Below are 21,221 nucleotides of genomic sequence, written 5' to 3'. Positions count from 1 at the left end.
GATGAGTTCTACAAGGGGTAACCCTGAGACTAAAGAGGAAGAGCACTCGAGAGAGAGAGACACAAGATGTCAGGATATCTCAGTTGGTAGAGCAGGCAACTCTTAGTCTCAGGGCTGTGGGTTCGAGATTCCTGCATTGCAGTGGGGTTGGAGAATTGATGCAAACAGCCCCTTCTATGGCCTGTGATTAAGACCGCAGCTTTGGTGCAGAAAAGGTCAAAAACCTCTCCCTCTCTTCCTATTTCCCAAGTCTGCAGCTGGAATTGTCACACGTGCTTGTTCCCAGTGCCTGCAAAGTGTGGGTGCCTCCTCTTGATGCTGAGCGTTAAGATAACAGATTGGAGCTTCCATTGTTGCTGTGAACAGTTAAATCATTCTCACGGCTGCTTCATTTGTCATCAGACAAGAGGCTGCTTGCTGGGCCCTTCCAAACAGAAGTGTCTGTTAAAGCGGAAGAAAGGGCTTCTGTGTTTTGGTATGAAACATTCTGGAGTTCTGCCAAACAGCTCAAAGTCTTGAGGCCGGTTCAGGAGGGCCATGTAGACTGCTTTGTTGCCTGGGGTTTCGAAAAGGTTCAGAGAATATCATTTATCGGACTTTTCAACCAGGTCCACCCTCCCCCTCCTCTTATCTGGACCAAGGATGGATAAGTCCGAAACCTCCTGCAAGATGAGCTTTGATGCTCAAAGACAGCACAGTGCACACCAGCTATTTGGGGATGTAAATCTTAAATTGGGAACTCTGGCCTGACTCAAATCTGATTTTTCTTTTCATTGCCATGAACTCACTAGGCGAAGGTTGGCAGGTCACCATTTTCTCAGCCCTGACTTCTTTTGTTTGTGACACGGGGGGGTAAGAGCACTTGTAAGTTTGTACGCCGTTACGTCCTTTGCCCCACAGGTTTAAAACACATGCCTTCCCACAAAGATTCCTGGAACTGGTTGCTTATTATACAGTATGTGCTGGCTGCTTTGTGTGGGGGAAAAGACAGTTCCCAGGTGTCCTTTACATGTATGGTGGGTGTGCAGCAAAGTTCACTTTGGGTATCCTTTGGAGGAGAGCATGCTGCCATTTTTAATACAGTGGTACCTTGGGTTAAGTATTTAATTCGTTCCGGAGGTCCGTTCTTAACCTGAAACTGTTCTTAACCTGAAGCACCACTTTAGCTAATGGGGCCTCCTGCTGCTGCCGCGCCGCCAGAGCATGATTTCTGTTCTCAACCTGAAGCAAAGTTCTTATCCCGATATAATATTTCTGGGTTAGCAGAGTCTGTAACCTGAAGCGTATGTAACCCGAGGTACCACTGTATACTGTATGTAATACTGGCTTACATGCCACAGGTGGAAGTGTGATTTTCAGAGTCCTGGGCCAGGTGTCAGTGTGTGCCATGTACAGTGGTACCTTGGGTTACAGATGCTCTAGGTTACAGACGCTTCAGGTTACAGACTCCGCTAACCCAGAAATAGTACCTCGGGTTTAGAACTTTGCTGCAAGATAAGAACATAAATCGCACAGCAGCGGCGCACCAGCAGCGGGAGGCCCCATTAGCTAAAGTGGTGCTTCAGGTTAAGGACAGTTTCAGGTTAAGAACGGACCTCCGGAATGAATTACGTTCTTAACCTGAGGTACCACTGTATTTGTTGTTTTGCATGCCATTTTCTGAGGGGAAATGGTGAAGAATGCACATCATTCTAGCCTTCTATTTGAAAGGCTATCGGGTCCAAGTCTGGTTTAAAGACAGAGAAGCATAAGAAGGGAGATAAGCTAGTTCAGTGGTTTTCAACCAGTGTGCAGTGGCACCCTGGGGTGCCTTGAATAATGGTCAGGTTGTTGCAGGCAACACTGGTATCTGTCCCTCCTTCCCTCCCTTCTCTGATGCCCTATCTTGTCTTCCTCCCAAAGGCTTGCACAGCTGTTTGTTGCAGTAGCCCTGGCTACAAGCTCCCCAGGCAAATGGTGCCTCTAGGGCTGACCAGGGGGTGCTTCCCAGATCCCTGTGGGGCAGTGGGAGGAGACACCTCTCTATGGGGCAGGGAGGGCAGCTCAGAGACCAAGGGCGGCGGCAGCGGCTGCCTGGAGGACTCCCAAGGAGAGGGGAGAGGAGGCTGAAGGAACACTCCACAAAGGGAGGATTTTCAAAAAAGGGTGAGAGGCTGCCAGCTCTGCAAGGGGGGACATAACTGGGCTCCTGAGCCCCATAGGGTTGCCGCAGAAAGAATGCAGTTGGTCAAGGGAGCCGTGGAATCAAAAAGGTTGAAAACCTCTGAGCTAGGTAGACTGCAGTCTTCAGCTGTATCCAACAGCAACCTGCTCCGCTACTGGATCAACACCCCTGTTTAGATGGCTTAAAGAAGAACTGAGCCCAAACCAGTTCCAGGCTGGCTTGACACCTGAACACACACACACACACACACACACACACACACACTGCTTTTGGCAGCTCGTGATATCTTGGGCCCAGCTGGTTTTTGCAGAGGCTTCTGAAGCTGCCTAGAACTTCAGAAAAGCAGCCCCAATTAGCCCACATTAGGCACAAAAGCCGCAGGGGAGAAGATTACCTCTCCTTTGCCCCCACCCCTTTCCATGGCATCCTGCGTGTGCAGACGGATTAGGTTAATTAGCGTTTCCTGCATTCATCAGCCCCAAAAATGAGAGGAAAGGTGGGGGAGAGAGAGGAATGAACGATTTGGCTCAAGTGGCTAGTTACAGGCAGCAGCAAAGCTGAGGCTCCCCAGTAGCAACTGGACGACTAGCAAGTGGGGTGGGGGCGATTCCATCAGAAGCCAGGCAAAGCAGGATGCTGGCACACCAGACACATTATGGGGTCAAGAGTTAATTTTGCCACCAGGGATCTGCAGCTACAGTCTTGGGTTTGCTGACTTTATTGGTCTTCCCAATACAGTGGTACCTCGGATTAAATACTTAATTCGTTCTGGAGGTCCGTTCTTAACCTGAAACTGTTCTTAACCTAAAGCACCACTTTAGCAAATGGGGCCTCCCGCTGCTGCCGTGCCGCCGGAGCATGATTTCTGAAAGTTCTTAACCTGAAAGTTCGTAACCCAAGGTAATATTTCTGGGTTAGCGGAGTCTGTAACCTGAATCGTCTGTAACCTGAATCATCTGTAACCCGAGGTACTACTGTATGGGTTTCCCCTCAAGCTATAGGGATGGGCAAAGTATCCACTTTGCATGCAGAAGCTCCTAAATCCAATCCCTGGCATTTCTAGACCGGGCTAGGAAAGGGCTGCTGTCCAGAACCCTGTTTTGCCACTGCCGGCTAAGCTAGATGTACGGGTGATCTGACTCAATGTAAAGCCACTCCTATGTTTATATGGCTGTGTACGCACCATGCATCGAAAGCACATTTCTCTCTCTCCCCACCCCCACCCCGGTTCCAAAGAATCCTGGAAATTGTGGTTCGTTAAAGGTGCTGGGAATTGTAGTTTTCTGATGTGCCAACTGCAATTCCCAGGTTCTTGGGATGTGCCCATGCTAAAGTACATTCAAAGCACCTTCCTCCCCTGAATGCATTTTGGACGCTGTAGTTCAACCCTCAGGGACGCGGGTGGCGCTGTGGATTAAACCACAGAGCCTAGGGCTTGCCGATCAGAAGGTCGGCAGTTCAAATCCCCGCAACGGGGTGAGCTCCCTTTGCTCGGTCCCTGCTCCTGCCAACCTAGCAGTTCGAAAGCACGTCAAAGTGCAAGTAGATAAATAGGTACCACTCTGGCAGGAAGGTAAACGGTGTTTCCGTGCGCTGCTCTGGTTCACCAGAAGCGGCTTAGTCATGCTGGCCCCATGGCTTGGAAGCTGTACGCCGGCTCCCTCGGCCAGTAAAGCGAGATGTGTGCCGCAACCCCAGAGTCGGCCATGACTGGACCTAATGGTCAGGGGTCCCTTTACCTTTACCTTTAACTGAAAACCAGTACAAGCCTATGTAGTAAGTAAACCATATTCTAAACTTGCTTTCCAGTCTGTTCTCTTATATCTTTGTTAAGCAGAGTAAGAAGGGAAAAGGTAGCCTAATTCCTCTGCTTCAGTTTTGCTGCTATGGATGGGACTTTTAAAACTCTGTTCAGTCCACACCTGCTTTGCATGCAGAAGGACCTGTGTTCAATCCCCAGCAACTCCAGGTAGGTCTGGGAAGGTGCCCTACATGAAGCCCTCAATGCAGAGAATATTGAGCTAGCCTGGCTGAGTATATAAATTTCTCTACTACCCCCCTCCCCTCAAAATGTGATGGGTAGTGAACTTGCTGGACCATTCAGTTCAGCACTTGGAAGGCACCCCAGAATCTGGGGAGGGATACAACAAACTTTAGAAAGCTGGCAATAAAAATACTTTAATAGGACAAATGTTTAGTACAAACCATTAGAAACATTTATATATTTTGTTGTTGTCGTTGTTGAAAAGGTAGAACCATATTGTCAAGCAGTATAAACAGTACCATGGGGAAAAGTTAATGCAACCTTTTTACATTTCGAAAACGAGCAACTTTCATTTTCAAAGATGCATTTCTGGTTTTTCATTTTTCTCTCTCCCAATAAGGAAAAGAGGTCTTGGGGAAACACAGTGAGGTGTCTGCTTTGTGTTTGGTTTTTTTTAAATGTCCTCGCTATAGTCACTTTGGTCTCTTGGATTGAAAAGCTCAGGCCCAGAACCATGTCTCTCTCTTCCCCCTGAAGGCATTACACGGACTGATCTCCCCTTTTTACAGGGGGCCTGAAAAATGAAGGGGAAATAAAAAGAGGGCTGTTAGTTTCAAGCCCACAGATACACAACAGGTGGGTGGAAAACATATCACGAGGTTGGGACTCCCTTCCCACCGCTCACACGGGCCCATCTGTGATGCCATTTTGCAGAGCTGTGGGTGGGGAAGACGTTCCAAATCCCTTCTTGTGCATGAATCTGAGAAGGAACCAAAAATAACAATAATAACAACAACAACCCCTGAGATACTGTGCCTCTGGACTTTCTAGCCTGCTTGGAGCTGCAAGAGGCAACTTGGCCCTCTCCATTCCACAGACACGTAAAGGAACCACCCGTCACTTGTCTCCACTCTTTCTTCCCTTGGGATTCAGACGTACTCTCTAGCTGTGGAAGGCTGCGACTGCCGGTAGTACTGCTGCCCTCTCTCTTCCGGTTTGGGGCAGGAGCAGGACAGGAAGGCTCCGCCCAGCATGGTCAGGCTGCCTGCTGACCACCCCACAAAGAGAGCAGGTCCAAATTCATACCTAAGGCCAAAAAAGAAGAAGAAAAAGTGTAGATTATAACAGCAGACATGTTGAGGTGTACATCCTGATAAATCGGCTCCACCTCTTTGTGGGGACGCGTTGCGGACAAGCCGCCAAGCCTCCCCTCCTACAGGGAACCAGGCAGAGGGCCTTCTCGGTAGTGGCACCCGCCCTGTGGAACGCCCTCCCACCAGATGGCAAAGAGAAAAACAACTACCAGACTTTTAGAAGACATCTGAAGGCAGCCCTGTTTAGGGAAGCTTTTAATGTTGAATAGGTTATTGTATTTTAGTGTTCTGTTGGAAGCTGCCCAGAGCGGCTGGGGAAACACAGCCAGATGGGCAGGATATAATTATTATTATTATTATTATAAATTATTACATTATTATGGGGGGCGGGACTGTGTCCCGCCTTACACTGGGGAGGCCCGGCCACGCCAGTTAGCCAAGTGGCCAGTCAGGCGGCTTGGGGGGCATGTCTGGGGTCAATTTAAACCACAGCACAATCGCCCCTTTTCAGCCTCACACCGCGGATCTCCTGCCCTCCCACCCTTTGTTCAGGTTGCGTCATTGGCCTTGCCATGGACTTCGGTTGGTCGCCGTTGAGGGGCCTGGTAGGACTTTTTCCACTTGACAAATTGGCACTGGCCACTTGGTTTTCGCCTACCTCATAGCAATCGTCACAACTTTGTAAGGTTAGGCGGTTAGACACTGGAATAGCTGTGGGGGGGGGAGGGGAGGTGCGGCCATCATCTGCCCCTCCGTGCTCAAGAGTATTCCGTTAAAGCATGGGTAGACAAACTAAGGCCTGGGGGTCGGATCCAGTCCAATTGCCTTCTAAATCCGGCCTGTGGGCGGTCCAGGAATCAGCATGTTTTTACATGGGTAGAATGTGTCCTTTTATTTAAAATGCATCTCTGGATTATTTGTGGGGCCTGCCTGGTGTTTTTACATGAGTAGAATATGTGCTTTTATTGAAAATGCATCTCTGGGTTGTTTGTGGGGCATAGGAATTTGCTGATTATTTCTTTTCAAAATATAGTCCAGCTCCCCACAAGGTCTGAGGGACAGTGGACCGGCCCCCTGCTGAAAAAGTTTGCTGACCCCTGTGTTAAAGGAATCCAGGGGTGTGGATCTCGTCCAAAGCCCGGGGAGGGACTAGGGCCATGCCACGACCCCAGCGGGAACCCAGGGGATGCTCGAGTCGATCCACATTGGCGAGGCTCCCCCTGCTGGTGGTTTACCCCTAAAAGACTCCCTGCAAGGAGGGCAGGAGTCTGATATAGTCTGTTGATGCCAGTGCCTAAGCCAATACCGCTCACATTCTGTAATCAATAAAGTTGTGGCCTAAATTTTGCCCATTAACATTAACCTAATTTCTGTGTCCTTGTGTCTTCATTCTCCTGGGGGTGGCTTGGGGCTTTGACATGCAAACTCAGTTGCCTCAAGATGGCAAAAAATAAAGGGCCACAGTGGAGTGGCAGAAGAACAGAACACCTGCTTTGCATGCCGGAGGGGCTGGAGATCATCCATTGGCATCCCCCAGGTAGGGTTAGGCGACAACCCTCGTCTGGAACCCTAGGCTGCTAACAGTCACTGTAGACAATACTGAGCTACATGGTGTGACAATCAGCTTCCTGTTTCAGAAATTTATGGGAGGGATTGATCTTGTGTTTGCACCATTATGGTGGGTTAACGTGCTGTGTTGCTCTGGTGCATTAAATCAGCACTGATTTCCAGCGAGATCTCAGACAGCGAAGGCATGTTGCTGGCCCCGTAGAGATGGGTTTGTGAGTGTGTATTGAAATTAGCCTGGTGTGCAAAAGTAACATTTACATTCATCCCTTTCCTCTACGGTCTCCCACAGCTGGCATGTGGTCCTCAGAAGGTTGCCCAGAAGGCAATGTGGCCCTTGGACTGAAAAACGTTCCCCACCTGTGATCGAGGGGGGATGCTGTACACAACTGGGACAATCTCTCTGGGTTTTGAAAGGCACACATCCGCTGCTGTGATTTCTGGTTTGACAAGAGGTGTAAGAAAGCACACTCTGGGTTGGCGCAGGCCCTGCTCTCACCTGGCATTAACCGGCGTGCTGGGATTGAAAAACTCGTACGTCACCCGTGCCGCGTACCATGAAACAGCCGTCATAGTGCACAGACCTGGGAACAGAGAAGACAGCACAAATGATCCAGTTAATAGGAATTGGGGGCCAAACTACACATTACACTCATGTTCCAGGATTGGGAGTCATCATGAGAACATTCTGCTAAATCAGAGGAGGGACCCATCTAGTCCAGCATTCTCTCAGTCTCTGACCACATGCCTGTGGGAAGCTCGCAAACTAGACACGAGTGCAACAGCACTCTCCCCACTTGTGATTCCCAGGAGCTGGTATTAGGAGGCGTAATATCTCTGACAGTGGAGGTAGAACATAGATGTTGTAGCAAGTAGCCACTGAGAGCCCTCTCTTCCCTTGAATTTGTCCAGTCCTCTTTTAAAGCCATTTGAGTTGGTGGCTTTCACTGTCTCCTGCAGGAGTGAGTTCTATAGTTCAACTAGGGGCTGCGTAAAGAAGGACTTCCTTTTATCTGTCTTGAATCTCCCAACATTCAGCTTTATGGGATGTTCTAATATTGTGAGAGAGGGAGAAGGGCTTTTCTCTGTCTGCTTTCTCCATGCCATGCATTGTGTTATAAACAAAAGGGTGGGGGGAAGAAATACAAGCAAGCCCAGGAACCCATTCTTTAAAGTAGTAAATGAACAGCTTGAATGGAAAATGTTTGAGGGGAGGAGCAGCCAAACAGAGATGGTCTCTTAGCAGAGCCAATGAGAATGGGCCCTGCAGTCCTATATCTCCTATGGCTGCTGCTGTCTTGTAACACATGTCTCCAATTCCCCCATCCCCGAAAGCAATATTCAGTGGTTGGTGTACTTCATAAGGCTTATCTGCAGGCATAGGACCAAGGAGAAACTGCTATGTTGCCTGACCTACTGCCCTTACTAAGCCTCGGAGCAAGCTGATATATCTAGCTTTTTCCTTTACTATCTTGAACACATGCTTGCGTTCCCCAAATCATCATTTAAGCACCAGTATAACAAGAACTTTGATATGCATTTCATGCTCCAAGCCAGGATGTGCCCAGAACAGGTGCACCCGATAACCCTCTTATTGAGGAATAATCCACCTCATTAACTTGTTTCCACAAAGTTGTATTTGTTATGAGCCACTTCGAGTCCACCAAATAAAGCAAGGGTGGAGTGTATTTTTCAACCACATTATCTTCTGGGCAACTTTCTGGGGGCTACGTGCCAGTGGTGGGCAGCAGACCTGAAGCAAAAGTGGGTGGAGCAATAAATATTACTCTCGTCTTACTGTATAATAGCAATGTAAGACTGTTGTCAGGCTGCAGTTACCTTGGCCACCAACAGACGTCACTGTCCACTTCAGTGTAGTGAGTGGTGGCAAATAGGCAGCCCAGGGAATCTGTGGGGTGACAGCAAGAGCATGATGCAGCAGCCACCCAGCTCCACTGGCTCCCCCACCTGCCAGCCTCAAGGGCCTTGCCCCCAGGATTCAGATACCCAGGCTGACCATTGGACTGCTGGTCACCCACCCCCTCTGCATCCCGCCTTGGAATCTGTTGCTATTGATTAACAGGAAGAATGACAGGAGGAGCAGACCAGAGAGGTGAAAGATGCCCGGAAACATAGTCTGGCCTTGAATACTGCAGGAGCAGTAGCATGGAGAAGGCACTCAGCAGTGGCAGCCAACCAGCCTCCAGATCTGCAGCACAATCCAGTTTCCACGTGTTATCATACACACACGTCTGTCCTCCATCCAGGCAAGCAATAGGGATGCTCAGAGTTTGAGGACGCAACCCAGCCAGGCAACAACACCCAAGGAGAGTACAAATACAGCAGGCAAGGGACCAGAGAGAGTCCCCAGGTCAGAGGGAGATGCCCAGAGGGCCCCATTTGGCACCCAGACTGGGACAAGGCCCACAGGGTATATATGGCCTTCAGCTTACTTACCTGCTAGTAGGAAGAAGACACCCCCCAACACAGCGATCCAGCTTTTCACCACGGGATTCTCGTCTCCGACTTTGGTGCATTTCATTCCGATCACGCTGACAACAGCCCCCACGAAGCCCAGGAGGATGGAGACCACCATGAGTGCCCGGGAAGTCTGGATATGAACTGGAAAACAAGAATGTGCCTGTCTTTGGGGTGTCCAAGGGGAGAAAGAGGCAGCTGCAATTGCAGGGTTAAGTTGCTTAAAATGGCCCATAAAGGTAAAGGGACCCCTGACCATTAGGTCCAGTTGTGGCCGACTCTGGGGTTGTGGCGCTCATCTCGCTTTATTGGCTGAGGGAGCCGGCATACAGCTTCTGGGTCATGTGGCCAGCATGACTAAGCCGCTTCTGGCAAACCAGAGCAGCGCACGGAAACGCCGTTTACCTTCCTGCTGGAGTGGTACCTATTTATCTACTTGCACTTTGACGTGCTTTCGAACTGCTGGGTTGGCAGGAGCAGGGACCGAGCAACAGGAGCTCGCCCCGTTGCAGGGATTCGAACCTCCGACCTTCTGATCAGCAAGTCCTAGGCTCTGTGGTTTAACCCTCAGAGCCACCCGCATCCCTTCAAAACGGCCCATAGGGTTGCCATATTTTGAAGAGCAAAAAAGAGGTCACATTTGCAGACTTCTACTTTTAACTATGGATCACTATGATGACTCTACACAGCAGGTGGCGCTGTGGTCTAAACCACTGAGCCTCTTGGGCTTGCTGATCAGAAGGTTGGCAGTTCGAATCCCCACGACCAAGTGAGCTCCTGTTGCTCGGTCCCAGCTCCTGCGAACCTAGCAGTTTGAAAGCATGCCAGTGCAAGTAGATAAATAGGTACCACTCCAGCAGAAAGGTAAATGGCATTTCTGTGCGCTCTGGCTACTGTCATGGTGTTCAGTTGTGCCTGAAGCAGTTTAGTCATGCTGGCTACATGACGCGGAAAGCTGTCTGGCATGAAAGCGAGATGAGCACCACACTCCATAGTCGCCTTTGACTGGACTTAACCTTCCAGGGGTCCTTTACCTTTACCTTTTTACCTCTACCCATGAAAAAGAAGATGTGACCTGGAAAAAGAGGACACATGGCAACCCTTCCAGGAACTAATTTTTAACAAAGGCATTTCATTTCATTTCATTCCCAATTAAGAGTGCCTTGTTCCAACCTCTGATGTATGGGCAAAGGGCTCCCTTACCTGTTAAAGGCCTCTTTGACACATTGGCTGAAAGCTCTTTACAGCTCTACCCAATGACTCTCGCCCATTGACACATAGGCAAAGGGCTCCTTTAACAGTTATATGCAACACTTATGAAAAAGCTCTGACACAGAGGCAAAGAGCTATTTAACCCGGGCTCTACACCTTGAATCAGATCCACTGGCACACAGGCCAAAGGCTCCATCTGCTCTGAAAGGGGTCTCCAATGCAGAGGATAACAGACTCTCTCACACTGACACATGGGCGCCATTTTGAATCCATCTGTCAGGCCCAAACTCTGCCAATTTGGATGCCTCTGAAGATTTCCTAATTCCAGTTTGGCGTGATGGGCTCCCAATAGTGAGGAGTGGGTTTTGGTCTCTGTTTCTTAGATTCCTGGGGCAACACCAGGTGTACTGCCAGCCAGCTAGCTAAATAAATAAATAATAGTTAATCCTCAGCAAGCAGTTGCACCCATGCAAGAACATCGCACGCGCACAGTTACTGTTTTAGATCTTCGCTCTGTTCAGGGTTGCTTTGCCCATGCAAAGCACTTAGAGAAGAGAGCTGGTAGCAGAGCAATCTGTTGAAGAATCAGCATCCCTACTGACTGGTAGCTTTCCCCCTCTGGGGGGTCTTCCACAATCAAATTGCATTAGTCAAAGCTGGCCCATCCATGAGGCGAAGCGAGGCGGTTGCCTCAAGGCGGCAGGCTCCAGACAGCCACAAGGAGTGTCAAATCCAGCTGCCAGGGAATGTGCACCATGACTGTCAGGCTCCTTTTCCACTGCATGCCCACCTGGCAGGCTGGCACACAACAGCGGGCACACAGCAGTGGAGAAAGCATTTTCCACTTTGTCTCTAGCAGCAAAACATCCCGGCCTGGCCCTGGCATTAATGTTGGGTTTATTCTGGAAAGTCCATACACCACTCCTCTTTACAGTGGTACCTCGGGTTACATACGCTTCAGGTTACAGGCGCTTCAGGTTACAGACTCCGCTAACCCAGAAATAGTACCTCGGGTTAAGAACTTTGCTTCAGAATGAGAACAGAAATCGTGCTCCGGTGCCACGGCGGCAGCAGGAGGCCCCATTAGCTAAAGTAGTGCTTCAGGTTAAGAACAGTTTCAGGTTAAGAACAGACCTCCAGAACGAATTAAGTACTTAACCCTAGGTACCACTGTATTGTTTTTCTTCTTCAGTGCATCTCCAACATTACTGCATGGAGGGGTGCTCTTGCAGAACAATGACAGTGGGACTCACCCTCCCACCATGGATACTGAATACTGCAAAATAATAATTATCAATAGTTATAGTTTGTATCCAGAGTTAGTCCAACTCAGAGTAAACCCGCTGAAGTTAGTAGGCATCAGTTAGTAGTAACTTAGGTTCATTACCGCATTGGCCCAAATGTAAGCCTTACTTTCCCCCCATATTCCGACTGTGGAAAGTCAAAGTGTGGCTTATATTCATGACATTACGGTATGCAGCCAGGAGCAGGGAGGAATGAAGAGGCTTATATTTGGGTATATTCCCTTCTTTTCTTTCCCCCTCTCCAATTTTAAAGGTCTGGCTTATATTCGGGTGCGACTTATATTCGGGCCAATATGGTAATTGCAATGGGTAGCACTTACTTGGAGGCAGCCCCCAAATAGTAAACAGCTACCACTGTCATCCCGAGGCTTCCTTTGAGGCAAAGTTCACCAGGGGTCACTTCCAGCACCTTTACATGATGCCAAGGCTCAACGTGGATACGAAACAGCACTAAATGTTAAACAATAATAACTATCACCTTGAGCCTTCCCTTGAGACAAGGCTCACCAGAGGTCACTCGCAATGCCTTTATATGATGCCAAGGTTTTGCTTGGATATGAAAGAATATGAAAGCTAATACTGTAATAAAAATAAAAGCAAAAGAGGAGGAGGAGGAGATATCAACTGTGTGGCATTTTCACATTAACAACAACACAAGGAGCCCCGACAATTATGGACTGGCATGTCAAGCTACAAGAATTTGCTGAAATGGCACAGCTGACAAATAGCCTGAGAGGCAACTCAAAACAAAAATTTATGGAAAAGCGGGATAGATATAAGATATATGTTCAAAAATACAGTAAAGGTTCACTATCTAGGCAAGCATTCAATTGACGTTGGGGAGAGACTGAGTTGAGGAACAAGACCAAGGGTGCATATTGATATAGGAATGTATTAGGTAAAATGTAAAGAAATATACAATAATAAGAGTACATTCATTTGTAAAGAAAAAAAAAAGTAATATACAACGGGATAGACAGGAATATGATTTTGGAATAAGTTTGGAATAGCTTTTTCTTTTTGTTTTTTTTTCCCTTTCCCTTTTCTCTTTATGCATATAAAGTATACGTACAGGTTGAAAATTACAGTATAATAAGTTTTGTGATGTAATATGACAATGCCTGAAAATGTAACGTAAGAACAAACAAACAAACAAACAACACAGGTCGCTGCCCCTAAATTCAATTCAATGCACTGGAGACAATCGAAGGCAATTGGGGGGGGGGGGAGCTTTTCTTTTCTATGTTATGAGAAGAGAGAAGCAGAGCTCTCAGCCGCCACCACTGCGTAGCTAAAACCCACCACATACAAACACGCAGCACATTTGAGTGGGAAGGGGTTCCAGATCCGTGGATGCTGCCATGGGCGTAGCCAGGATTTATGGGCGGCGGCGGCAGGACAACCACCTGTCATCAACCTCTTCTTAGCAGATTCGGAATCAAGGGTCTCAACAACAGTAGTTTTAAATTTCTCTTGACCCCCCCCCCAAGTGCTCAGAAAAAAAATCTGTCCAAATCTTTCTACAGTGTCCACTGTCATTTACAGTGGTACCTCGGGTTAAGAACGTAATTCGTTCCGGAGGTACGTTCTTAACCTGAATCTGTTCTTAACCTGAAGCACCACTTTAGCTAATGGAGCCTCCCTCTGCCACCGCCACGCGATTTCTGTTCTCATCCTGAAGCAAAGTTCTTAACCCGAGGTACTATTTCTGGGTTAGCGGAGTCTGTAACCTGAAGCGTCTGTAACCCGAAGTACCACTGTACTTGATTTAGAGGGGGGTACCTCGGGTTACAGACGCTTGGAGGCTGCGCTACATCCCGTCAGGCGAGAGCCTCTCTTCCCCTACCAACCCGCAGGCTGCCTGCAGGACGCCAGCGAGGCGCAACCGCAGCCCCGGCTCTCCCTGTGCGCCCGCTCCCCCCGCCCCCATGCACCCCTGGGACGCACCGTCGAGCGAGAGCAACGACTCGTGGAGCTTGCACTGGACCTGCCCGGTGCTCTGCGAGGCGCAGCTCATCCAGAGGCCCTCGTACAGCCCGACGGCCGTGATGATGGCGTCCCCAGCGTAGGAGCTCTGCTTCCACTGGGGCAGCGCCGACGAGCAGATGGAGCCCACCAAGCCGGCCAGGGCCATGAAGTAGCCCACCAGCTGCAGCCCCGCGCTGGCCATGGAGAGAGGGAGAGGACCGCGGGGAGCGACGGCAGGAGGAGGAAGAGGAGAGGGCTCGCCTCTTCCGACGGGGCGATCTGCGGCAGCGACTGCAGCGGCGGCCGACGATGCCAGGGGCCACCCCCGCGAGGGAACACGCTCTGGCAGCGGACGAGCTCGCCCGCCCGCGCTCCCTTGCTCTCGTCCTCTCTCTCCCCCCACCCCATAGCAAGGCTGGCCCCGGAGCGGGAGGAGCCAGCCCTCGAGTCCAGGCAGCTTGAGCTCCGCTGGACCCTTCGCAGCGATGAGCAAAAGGCATCACACAGAACCGCAGAATGGTACAGTGGCACCTCAGGTTACAGACGCTTCAGGTTACAGACTCCGCTAACCCAGAAATAGTACCTCGGGTTAAGAAATTTGCTTCAGGATGAGAACAGTAATCGTGCGGCACAGCGGGAGGCCCCATTAGCTAAAGTGGTGCTTCAGGTTAAGAACAGTTTCAGGTTAAGAACGGACCTCCAGAACGAATTAAGTTCTTAACCCGAGGTACCACTGTAGTTGGAAGGAACCTCCATCCCCAAGGCAGCAGGTTCTAAGTCCCAAGGGATGTGAGTAAATTTGTAGAGGGTCAGGCTGTAAGGAACATTCTTATGCACACGTAGAATGATGACGGAGGGCTTCCCCCACAGATATGCATCAAAAACTGGTGCATGCCAAGGGGATCTATTTGAATAAAATATTTTTGGGGGGCAGGTAGGCATGGGCATAGCCAGGAATTGGGGGGGGGCAGGACACCCACTTGTCATCATCCTCTGTCTTGCTCTGTCTAGTAGATTTGGAACGATATTTCTCAACAACTGGTGTTTTAAATGACTTTATTTTGCCCCCAAGTGCTCAGAAAAATCTGTCCAAACCTTTCTACAATTTCTACTTTTAGCTAAGGTGGTTTTAGGAAGGGGGCGGCTGCCCTTCCTGCTTCCCTGGCTACACCCATAGGGATCACATAATCACATAATCAATCACAAGTTGCAGCACACACACGCACCCCCCCCCCATTTGAATGTGGCGCTGTGGTCTACAGAGCCTAGGGCTTGCCAATCAGAAGGTTGGCATTTGAATCCCTGTGATGGGGTGAGCTCCTGTTGCTCGGTCCCTGCTCCTGCCAACCTAGCAGTTTGAAAGCACGTCAAGTGCAAGTAGATAAATAGGTACCGCTCTGGTGGGAAGGTAAATGGCGTTTCCATGCGTTGCTCTGGTTTGCCAGAAGCGGCTTAGTCATGCTGGCCACATGACCCGGAAGCTGTCTGCGGACAAACGCTGGCTCCATCGGCCTATAGAATGAGATGAGCGCTGCAACACCAGAGTCGTCCACGACTGGACCTAATAGTCTGGGGTACCTTTACCTTTTTACCCATCAACTGGGGAGGGTGAGGGGCAGTGCCAGATTATCAAATTAGAAGAGTAGGCACCGTCCTATGGACCCCACACTTTTGAGGGGCCCCACAACAAGAAATCGAAATAGCGTTGATTTGATCTTGAAAGAAAATTACAGTCAAACCGAGTAGAAGCTTTGAGATAACTTGCAAGGGGCCCCCTGAGATTTTGACTGCCATGGGGCCTCCACAGGGTTTAACCCAGCACTGAGGGGGGGGGAGGGCTCCCAAATATTTTATTGGGGGGGGCAAAGGGAGCTGGCTCCTGTGGTACATGGGCACCATTGCAGTCAGTGTCAGGTGCCTCGTTTAGCAGGATCAGGGCCTCCGAACACAATGGCCTTTGGAAAGTTTGACCTGCCCCACTCTCATTTCTTCAACTCCTGCCCTTTGTCTAGTAAAGTAGCCCTGAGCTGCATGCTAATGAGCATAACCTTTCCCTCTCCTTGTCCAAAGGCTTGCTTTGTGCCTAGGCCCCGTACGTGGGGGGCGCTTGGCATTTGGGCTAGGAATCCGGGTGGGCTCTGTCCGTAAACAAAAAACCTTATTGACACGAAACCGTTGGGAGTGTTTGGCTTCCTGCTGATTACATTGACTCTCCCCACCCTGCAAGTATGTGTGTAAAAGAAAGAATGCTTAAAAAAAATTAAAATAATCCTGGTGGAAAAAAAACAAAAACCACAGTCACAAACAGACTATATCTTGCAGTTCAGTGCACGCAGCGTCTGCTGCCCCCAGCGTGAATCCTGGCCCGAGGCCAGAACTCAATTCGCGCCCTGCGCATTCCTGCCTAAAGCAGTTTAGAAAATTGCTCTGCAGGGTTGCCTTTGAGAGAATTGCTGGTGCGCTCCACCAAGACACATGATTTTTAGAAGTCGGTATGCATGGAGTAGAGAAAGCAAAGAGCAAAATGTTTCCTTCCCTCTTCATTAACACCAGAACTCCAATAGGCACCGGATGAAGTGGAAGGTTCGGGGAGGGATAAAGGAAAGCACTTTGTTGTGCAGCGCTCGGTTAATCTGTGGAACTCCCTCCCACAAGGAGGCAGCGATGGCCAGCAACATGGGTGGCTGTAAAAGAGGACCAGACAAATTAATAGGAAAAGGTTATTAATGGCAACTCTCCTACAGTGGCGTAGTGTGGGGGGTGCAGGAGGGGCCGGCCGCACCGGGCGCAACATCTGGGGGGGGCGTGCTCGCACTCGCAGCTCTCTGCCCCTACTAAAATCCACGGGTTAGGGGGCGCAAATTACTTGCCTTGCCCCGGGTGCTGATATCCCACGCTACGCCACTGCTCTCCTGCCAACCTAGCAGTTTGAAAGCACGTCAAAGTGCAAGTAGATAAATAGGTACTACTCCAGCGGGAAGGTAAACGGCGTTCCGTGCGCTGCTCTGGTTCGCCAGAAGTGGCTTAGTCATGCTGGCCACATGACCCGGAAGCTGTACGCCGGCTCCCTCGGCCAATAAAGTGACATGAGCGCCGCAACCCCAGAGTCACCCATGACTGGACCTAATGGTCAATGTTCCCCCTTTACCTATTAATGGCGACTAGCCATGATGGCCACAATCTGCCTCCATGGTTGGAGGCAATAGTGCTTCTGAAACCACAGAAGGCGGAGAGGGCTCTTGTGCTCAGGTCCTGCTGCATCTGGTGGCTACTGTGAGAACAGGATGCTGGGTATAGGAGCCATTTGCCTGATTCAGTAGGCTCTTCTTAATGTTCTTATGCGCAAGAGGAAGGCCTTTTGGAGAAGCCTCAACGTACGCCTACCCTCTAAAATCACAAAATCATAGAGCTGGAAGGGACCACATGAGTCATCTAGTCCAACCCGTCAATGCAGGATTTTCTGCCCAAGGTCAGACACGAACTCGTGACCTTGAGATTAAGAGTCTTATGCTGTACTGACTGAGCTGTTGCAGATGGCTTGGAAACTTCAGCTGACACAGAATATATTCATAGGCTAATAGGTGTGGAGAGGCAGGTTTTCTGAGGGCCCGTTTCACATTGACTGTTCTGTCGTGCATTCTTCCTGACCTGCTTGCACACTGCTTACGCAGAGGTTAGTTTATATCCAGCCTTTATAGAGCATTCATTCAGATAGGTGTGCGGGGCAGTTATGCAACCATGAGCACTTGCATTCATGTTCTGATTCGCTTGTGGGGTGCTTACACGTTCAGTCGTTGGTTCGTTCCAAACTTTTCACTGCATTCCCACCCCCACCCCACCCATTTCATTCAGGGCGATTTGCAAAGGAAGGGCTATAGAGCAGTGGCGGAGATCTCCTGCCTTGCATACAGAAGGTGAAATCCACAGAATCTCCGCCGAAAGAGGATGGCACGTTAGCAGACCTGGGGAAGAATCTGGAGAAGCAGTAGACAAAAGTGAGCGAGATATCATCGGAGTTGATATAATGCACCAGTCTTGCATCCTTCCTTGAGGGAGGAGCATAGTTGAGGAGCAGGAAACCCACTTCACATTCAGAAGGTTAAAGGTTCCACACCTGGCATTACCACGTCCTTTACCTGAAGCCCTGGAGAGCTATTGCCAAACAGCACTCAGCTAAGGGCACCTGGGCTCTAACATGGTATAAAGCAACGTCCTTAGGAGCATACATGGCTCAAAGGAAGAGCACCTGCACTGAGTGCAGAAGGTCCCATGCTGCAACAGCTTGAGGCAGCTATGTTCCTATGAGGGAGAGGGTTGTGTGGAACTGTGTGTGACAATTGTGCAGCTGGAATACAGTCTGTTGCCACATTTAGAGAGGTAAGACTACCGCTTGGACTACTGCAATGCGCTCTGCGTGGGGCTACCTTTGAAGGTGACTCGGAAACTGCAATTAATCCAGAATGCGGCAGCTAGACTGGTGACTGGGAGTGGACCATATAACACCGGTCCTGAAAGATCTTCATTGGCTCCCAGTATGTTTCTGAGCACAATTCAAAGTGTTGGTGCTGACCTTTAAAGCCCTAAACTGCCTTGGCCCTGTATACCTGAAGGAGCATCTCCACCCGCATCGTTCTGCCCGGACACTGAGGTCCAGCACTGAGGGCCTTCTGGTGGTTCATTTGCTGCGAGAAGTGAGGTTACAGGGAACCAGGCAGAGGGCCTTCTCGGTAGTGGTACCCGCCCTGTGGAACGCCGTCCCAGCAGATGTCAAGGCAATGAACAACTATTTTACTTTTAAAAGACAACTGAAGGCGGCCTTGTTTAGGGAAGTTTTTAATGTCTGATGCTGAATTGTTTTTGGTATTTGGTTGGAAGCTGCCCAGAATGGCTGGGGAAACCCAGCCAGATGGGTGGGGTATAAATTGTTGTTGTTGTTGTTGTTGTTGTTGTTGTTGTTGTTGTTGTTGTTGTTATTAAAGAGTCATATCAACTGACCTGCCCACCTTTAGCACCCAGCCCTTGTCCACCCTTGGAATGTGGCCCCCAGACTGTTCTCCATAAGGGAATGTGGCCCCTGGGCTGCAAAAGCTCCCCACCTCCTTAGAGGACTTGGATTCTTCTCCTTTCCTTTTTTGCAACATTCCCAGTTGTGAGCTTATTACTTTTGGGGGCCCACCAAAACATCACGCACCCAAAAAAGCTGTCGAGAAGACTCGAACCACAATCTCGATTCCCCTTCCCCACAGCTGAGAAATGGCCCCTGGCCGAGAGTTGCCCTCTGGGCTTGGGCCTCGACCGCCTTCCTCACTCCTCCACCTCCAAGCTGCAAATATTTAACTCTCCCCGCTCATTAGCAATCTGCTCACGCTTTGCAACCTGGCTTTCACCTTCTTTCCTCGCAAGGAGAGCGCGACGCGTTCGCATGTGCTGCGAGGAGGCAGTGTAGATATGATATGAGGTTTATAGAACGGTGTCTGGCTTGGAGGAAGTGGAGAGAGATTCTCCCCACACCCTTGTTCAGTTGTAGTGCCCCAAAGCAGACAGAGGACAGTCAGAAAGGCAGAGGGACTGTTACTCTGTATTTGAAGTGCGGTGAGGTCCAAATCCAGCTTAAAGGTAAAAATAAAGGGACCCCTGACCATTAGGTCCAGTTGTGGCCGACTCTGGGGTTGTGGCGCTCATCTTGCTTTATTGGCTGAGGGAGCTGGCGTACAGATTCCGGGTCGTGTGGCCAGCATGACCAAGCCGCTTCTGGGGAACCAGAGCAACGCACGGAAACGCTGTTTACCTTCCTGCTGGAGCGGTACCTATTTATCTACTTGCACTTTGACGTGCTTGAATTTAATTCGGCACGTAGCCTGTAGGTTTTTGTGCCAAAATACTCTTGCTGTCCCCTTGGTATGAAAAGCAGGACTGCCCTGTTCTAGGAGGTTTCTTCAAAAGTAGTTTTTAGGTGGAGCAGTGGGGATATTTGAAGGAATGTCATTTCGTAATTAAGGCGCTGCGGCAGAAAATAAGCAGTTATACGAAATGGGAGGAGGCCTGCAAGATTAGAGACACACAAAGGGACTGTAGAAGCAGATGAAGGGGAGAGAAGTGCTTTCTTAAGGAGAAAAAGGATGTTTCTAGTGAAGAGAAGAAAGGACAATAAACGCAGTGACAGCGAAGAGAGCAGTGGAAAGAACAAGGCCCAATGGGAGCCTGGAGAGGAGGAATGCAATGTCTTTCAGTTAAAGGTGAAGGGACCCCTGACCATTAGGTCCAGTCATGACCGACTCTGGGGTTGCAGCGCTCATCTCGCTTTATTGGCCGAGGGAGCCGGTGTACAGCTTCCAGGTTATGTGGCCAGCATGACTAAGCCGCTTCTGGCGAACCAGAGCAGCACACGGAAACACCGTTTACCTTCCCGCCGGAGAGGTACCTATTTATCTACTTGCACTTTGACGTGTTTTCGAACTGCTAGGTTGGCAGGAACAGGGACTGAGCAACGGGAGCTCACCCCGTCGCGGGAATTCGAACTGCCGACCTTCTGATTGGCATGTCCTAGGCTCTGTGGTTTAACCCACAGCGCCACCCGCATCCCTTGTCTTTCAGTTACAAAGGGGCTATTGCAGCAAAGCAAGTGGTTCACGTGCAAAAGATCCTGGGTTCGATCTCCCAAATAAGGCTGGGAGAGTAAACTCAGGAGAGTCACTGCCAAACAACATAGACAACACTGATCTAAATACAGACCAGTGGTTTTGTTTAACACAAAATTGAAGGGTTTGCAATATAGTTAAACTCATTTAATATAAACCATGTATTTAATTAAATACATATTTAAATACAAAACTAATAAGATTTAATTGTTAAACAAATTTAATACGCAGATTGCATGCGCTTTTGTTAATAGTGCATGACTTAAAAAGTAAAATTTTAAGGCTTTAAGGTTATTTTTTTCTTGAATGTTGCCGAGGGCTGCCAAAAAGGCTGCAGATTGAACTACCCTGTCCATATATTTTCCTTTATCTCACTGAACGTTCCCCTTTTTTGAACTCCTTTTCCCCATTTCGTGTCAGCACATCATCTCATTTCCTCCTCCCTCCACTGTTTAGTTTCCTCTTGTGTCGTGTCTGCTTTAGCCTACAAGCAGAATCTTTTGTCTACTTCATTTTACATACAGTGCCCAAGCCACTGAGGGACACTCAGAATCATAGAATTTTAGAGCTGGAAAGGGCTTTGGAGGTCATTCCGGAATTAAAACCCCTTTGTTCAACGGAGGACTCAACTGCAGCACCCCTGACGGATGGCCATCCAGCCTCTACTTCAAGATAGGGAATATTTTTTTTCAAGCCAAGGGCCATTTTCCATTCTAGGCAACCTTCCAGGGGCCACATGCTCATGGTGGGCGGGGCAAGAAGCAAACGAGGGCGGGGAACAAATGCAAATTTTACCTCTGTATGAAGACAGGT

General features: G+C 49.4%; 1 protein-coding gene across 2 annotated transcripts; it reads right to left on the bottom strand.

Annotated features, from left to right (window-relative positions):
• Nucleotides 1-4,316: 4,316 nt before the first annotated feature.
• Nucleotides 4,317-14,133, bottom strand: CLDN19 (claudin 19). 2 transcript variants are annotated; one of them, XM_079987318.1, is made up of 5 exons: nt 13,750-14,133; nt 9,266-9,430; nt 7,308-7,392; nt 5,088-5,234; nt 4,317-4,908 (listed from the first exon to the last, which is right to left on the bottom strand). In XM_079987318.1, exons 1-5 carry the CDS (start codon nt 13,970-13,972, stop codon nt 4,830-4,832), a joined length of 699 nt encoding a protein of 232 aa, XP_079843444.1. In that variant the 5' UTR covers nt 13,973-14,133; the 3' UTR covers nt 4,317-4,829. The 2 variants fall into 2 exon arrangements, with proteins under 2 accessions (XP_079843444.1, XP_079843445.1); XM_079987319.1 differs by having other exon boundaries at nt 4,317-4,722; nt 13,750-14,131.
• Nucleotides 14,134-21,221: the final 7,088 nt, after the last annotated feature.

Source organism: Podarcis cretensis (assembly GCF_951804945.1).
Source record: "Podarcis cretensis genome assembly, chromosome: 8".
Lineage (NCBI taxonomy): Eukaryota > Metazoa > Chordata > Lepidosauria > Squamata > Lacertidae > Podarcis > Podarcis cretensis.
The sequence above is the reverse complement of the archived record's forward strand: the minus strand, read 5'-3'. Positions and strand labels throughout refer to the sequence as shown.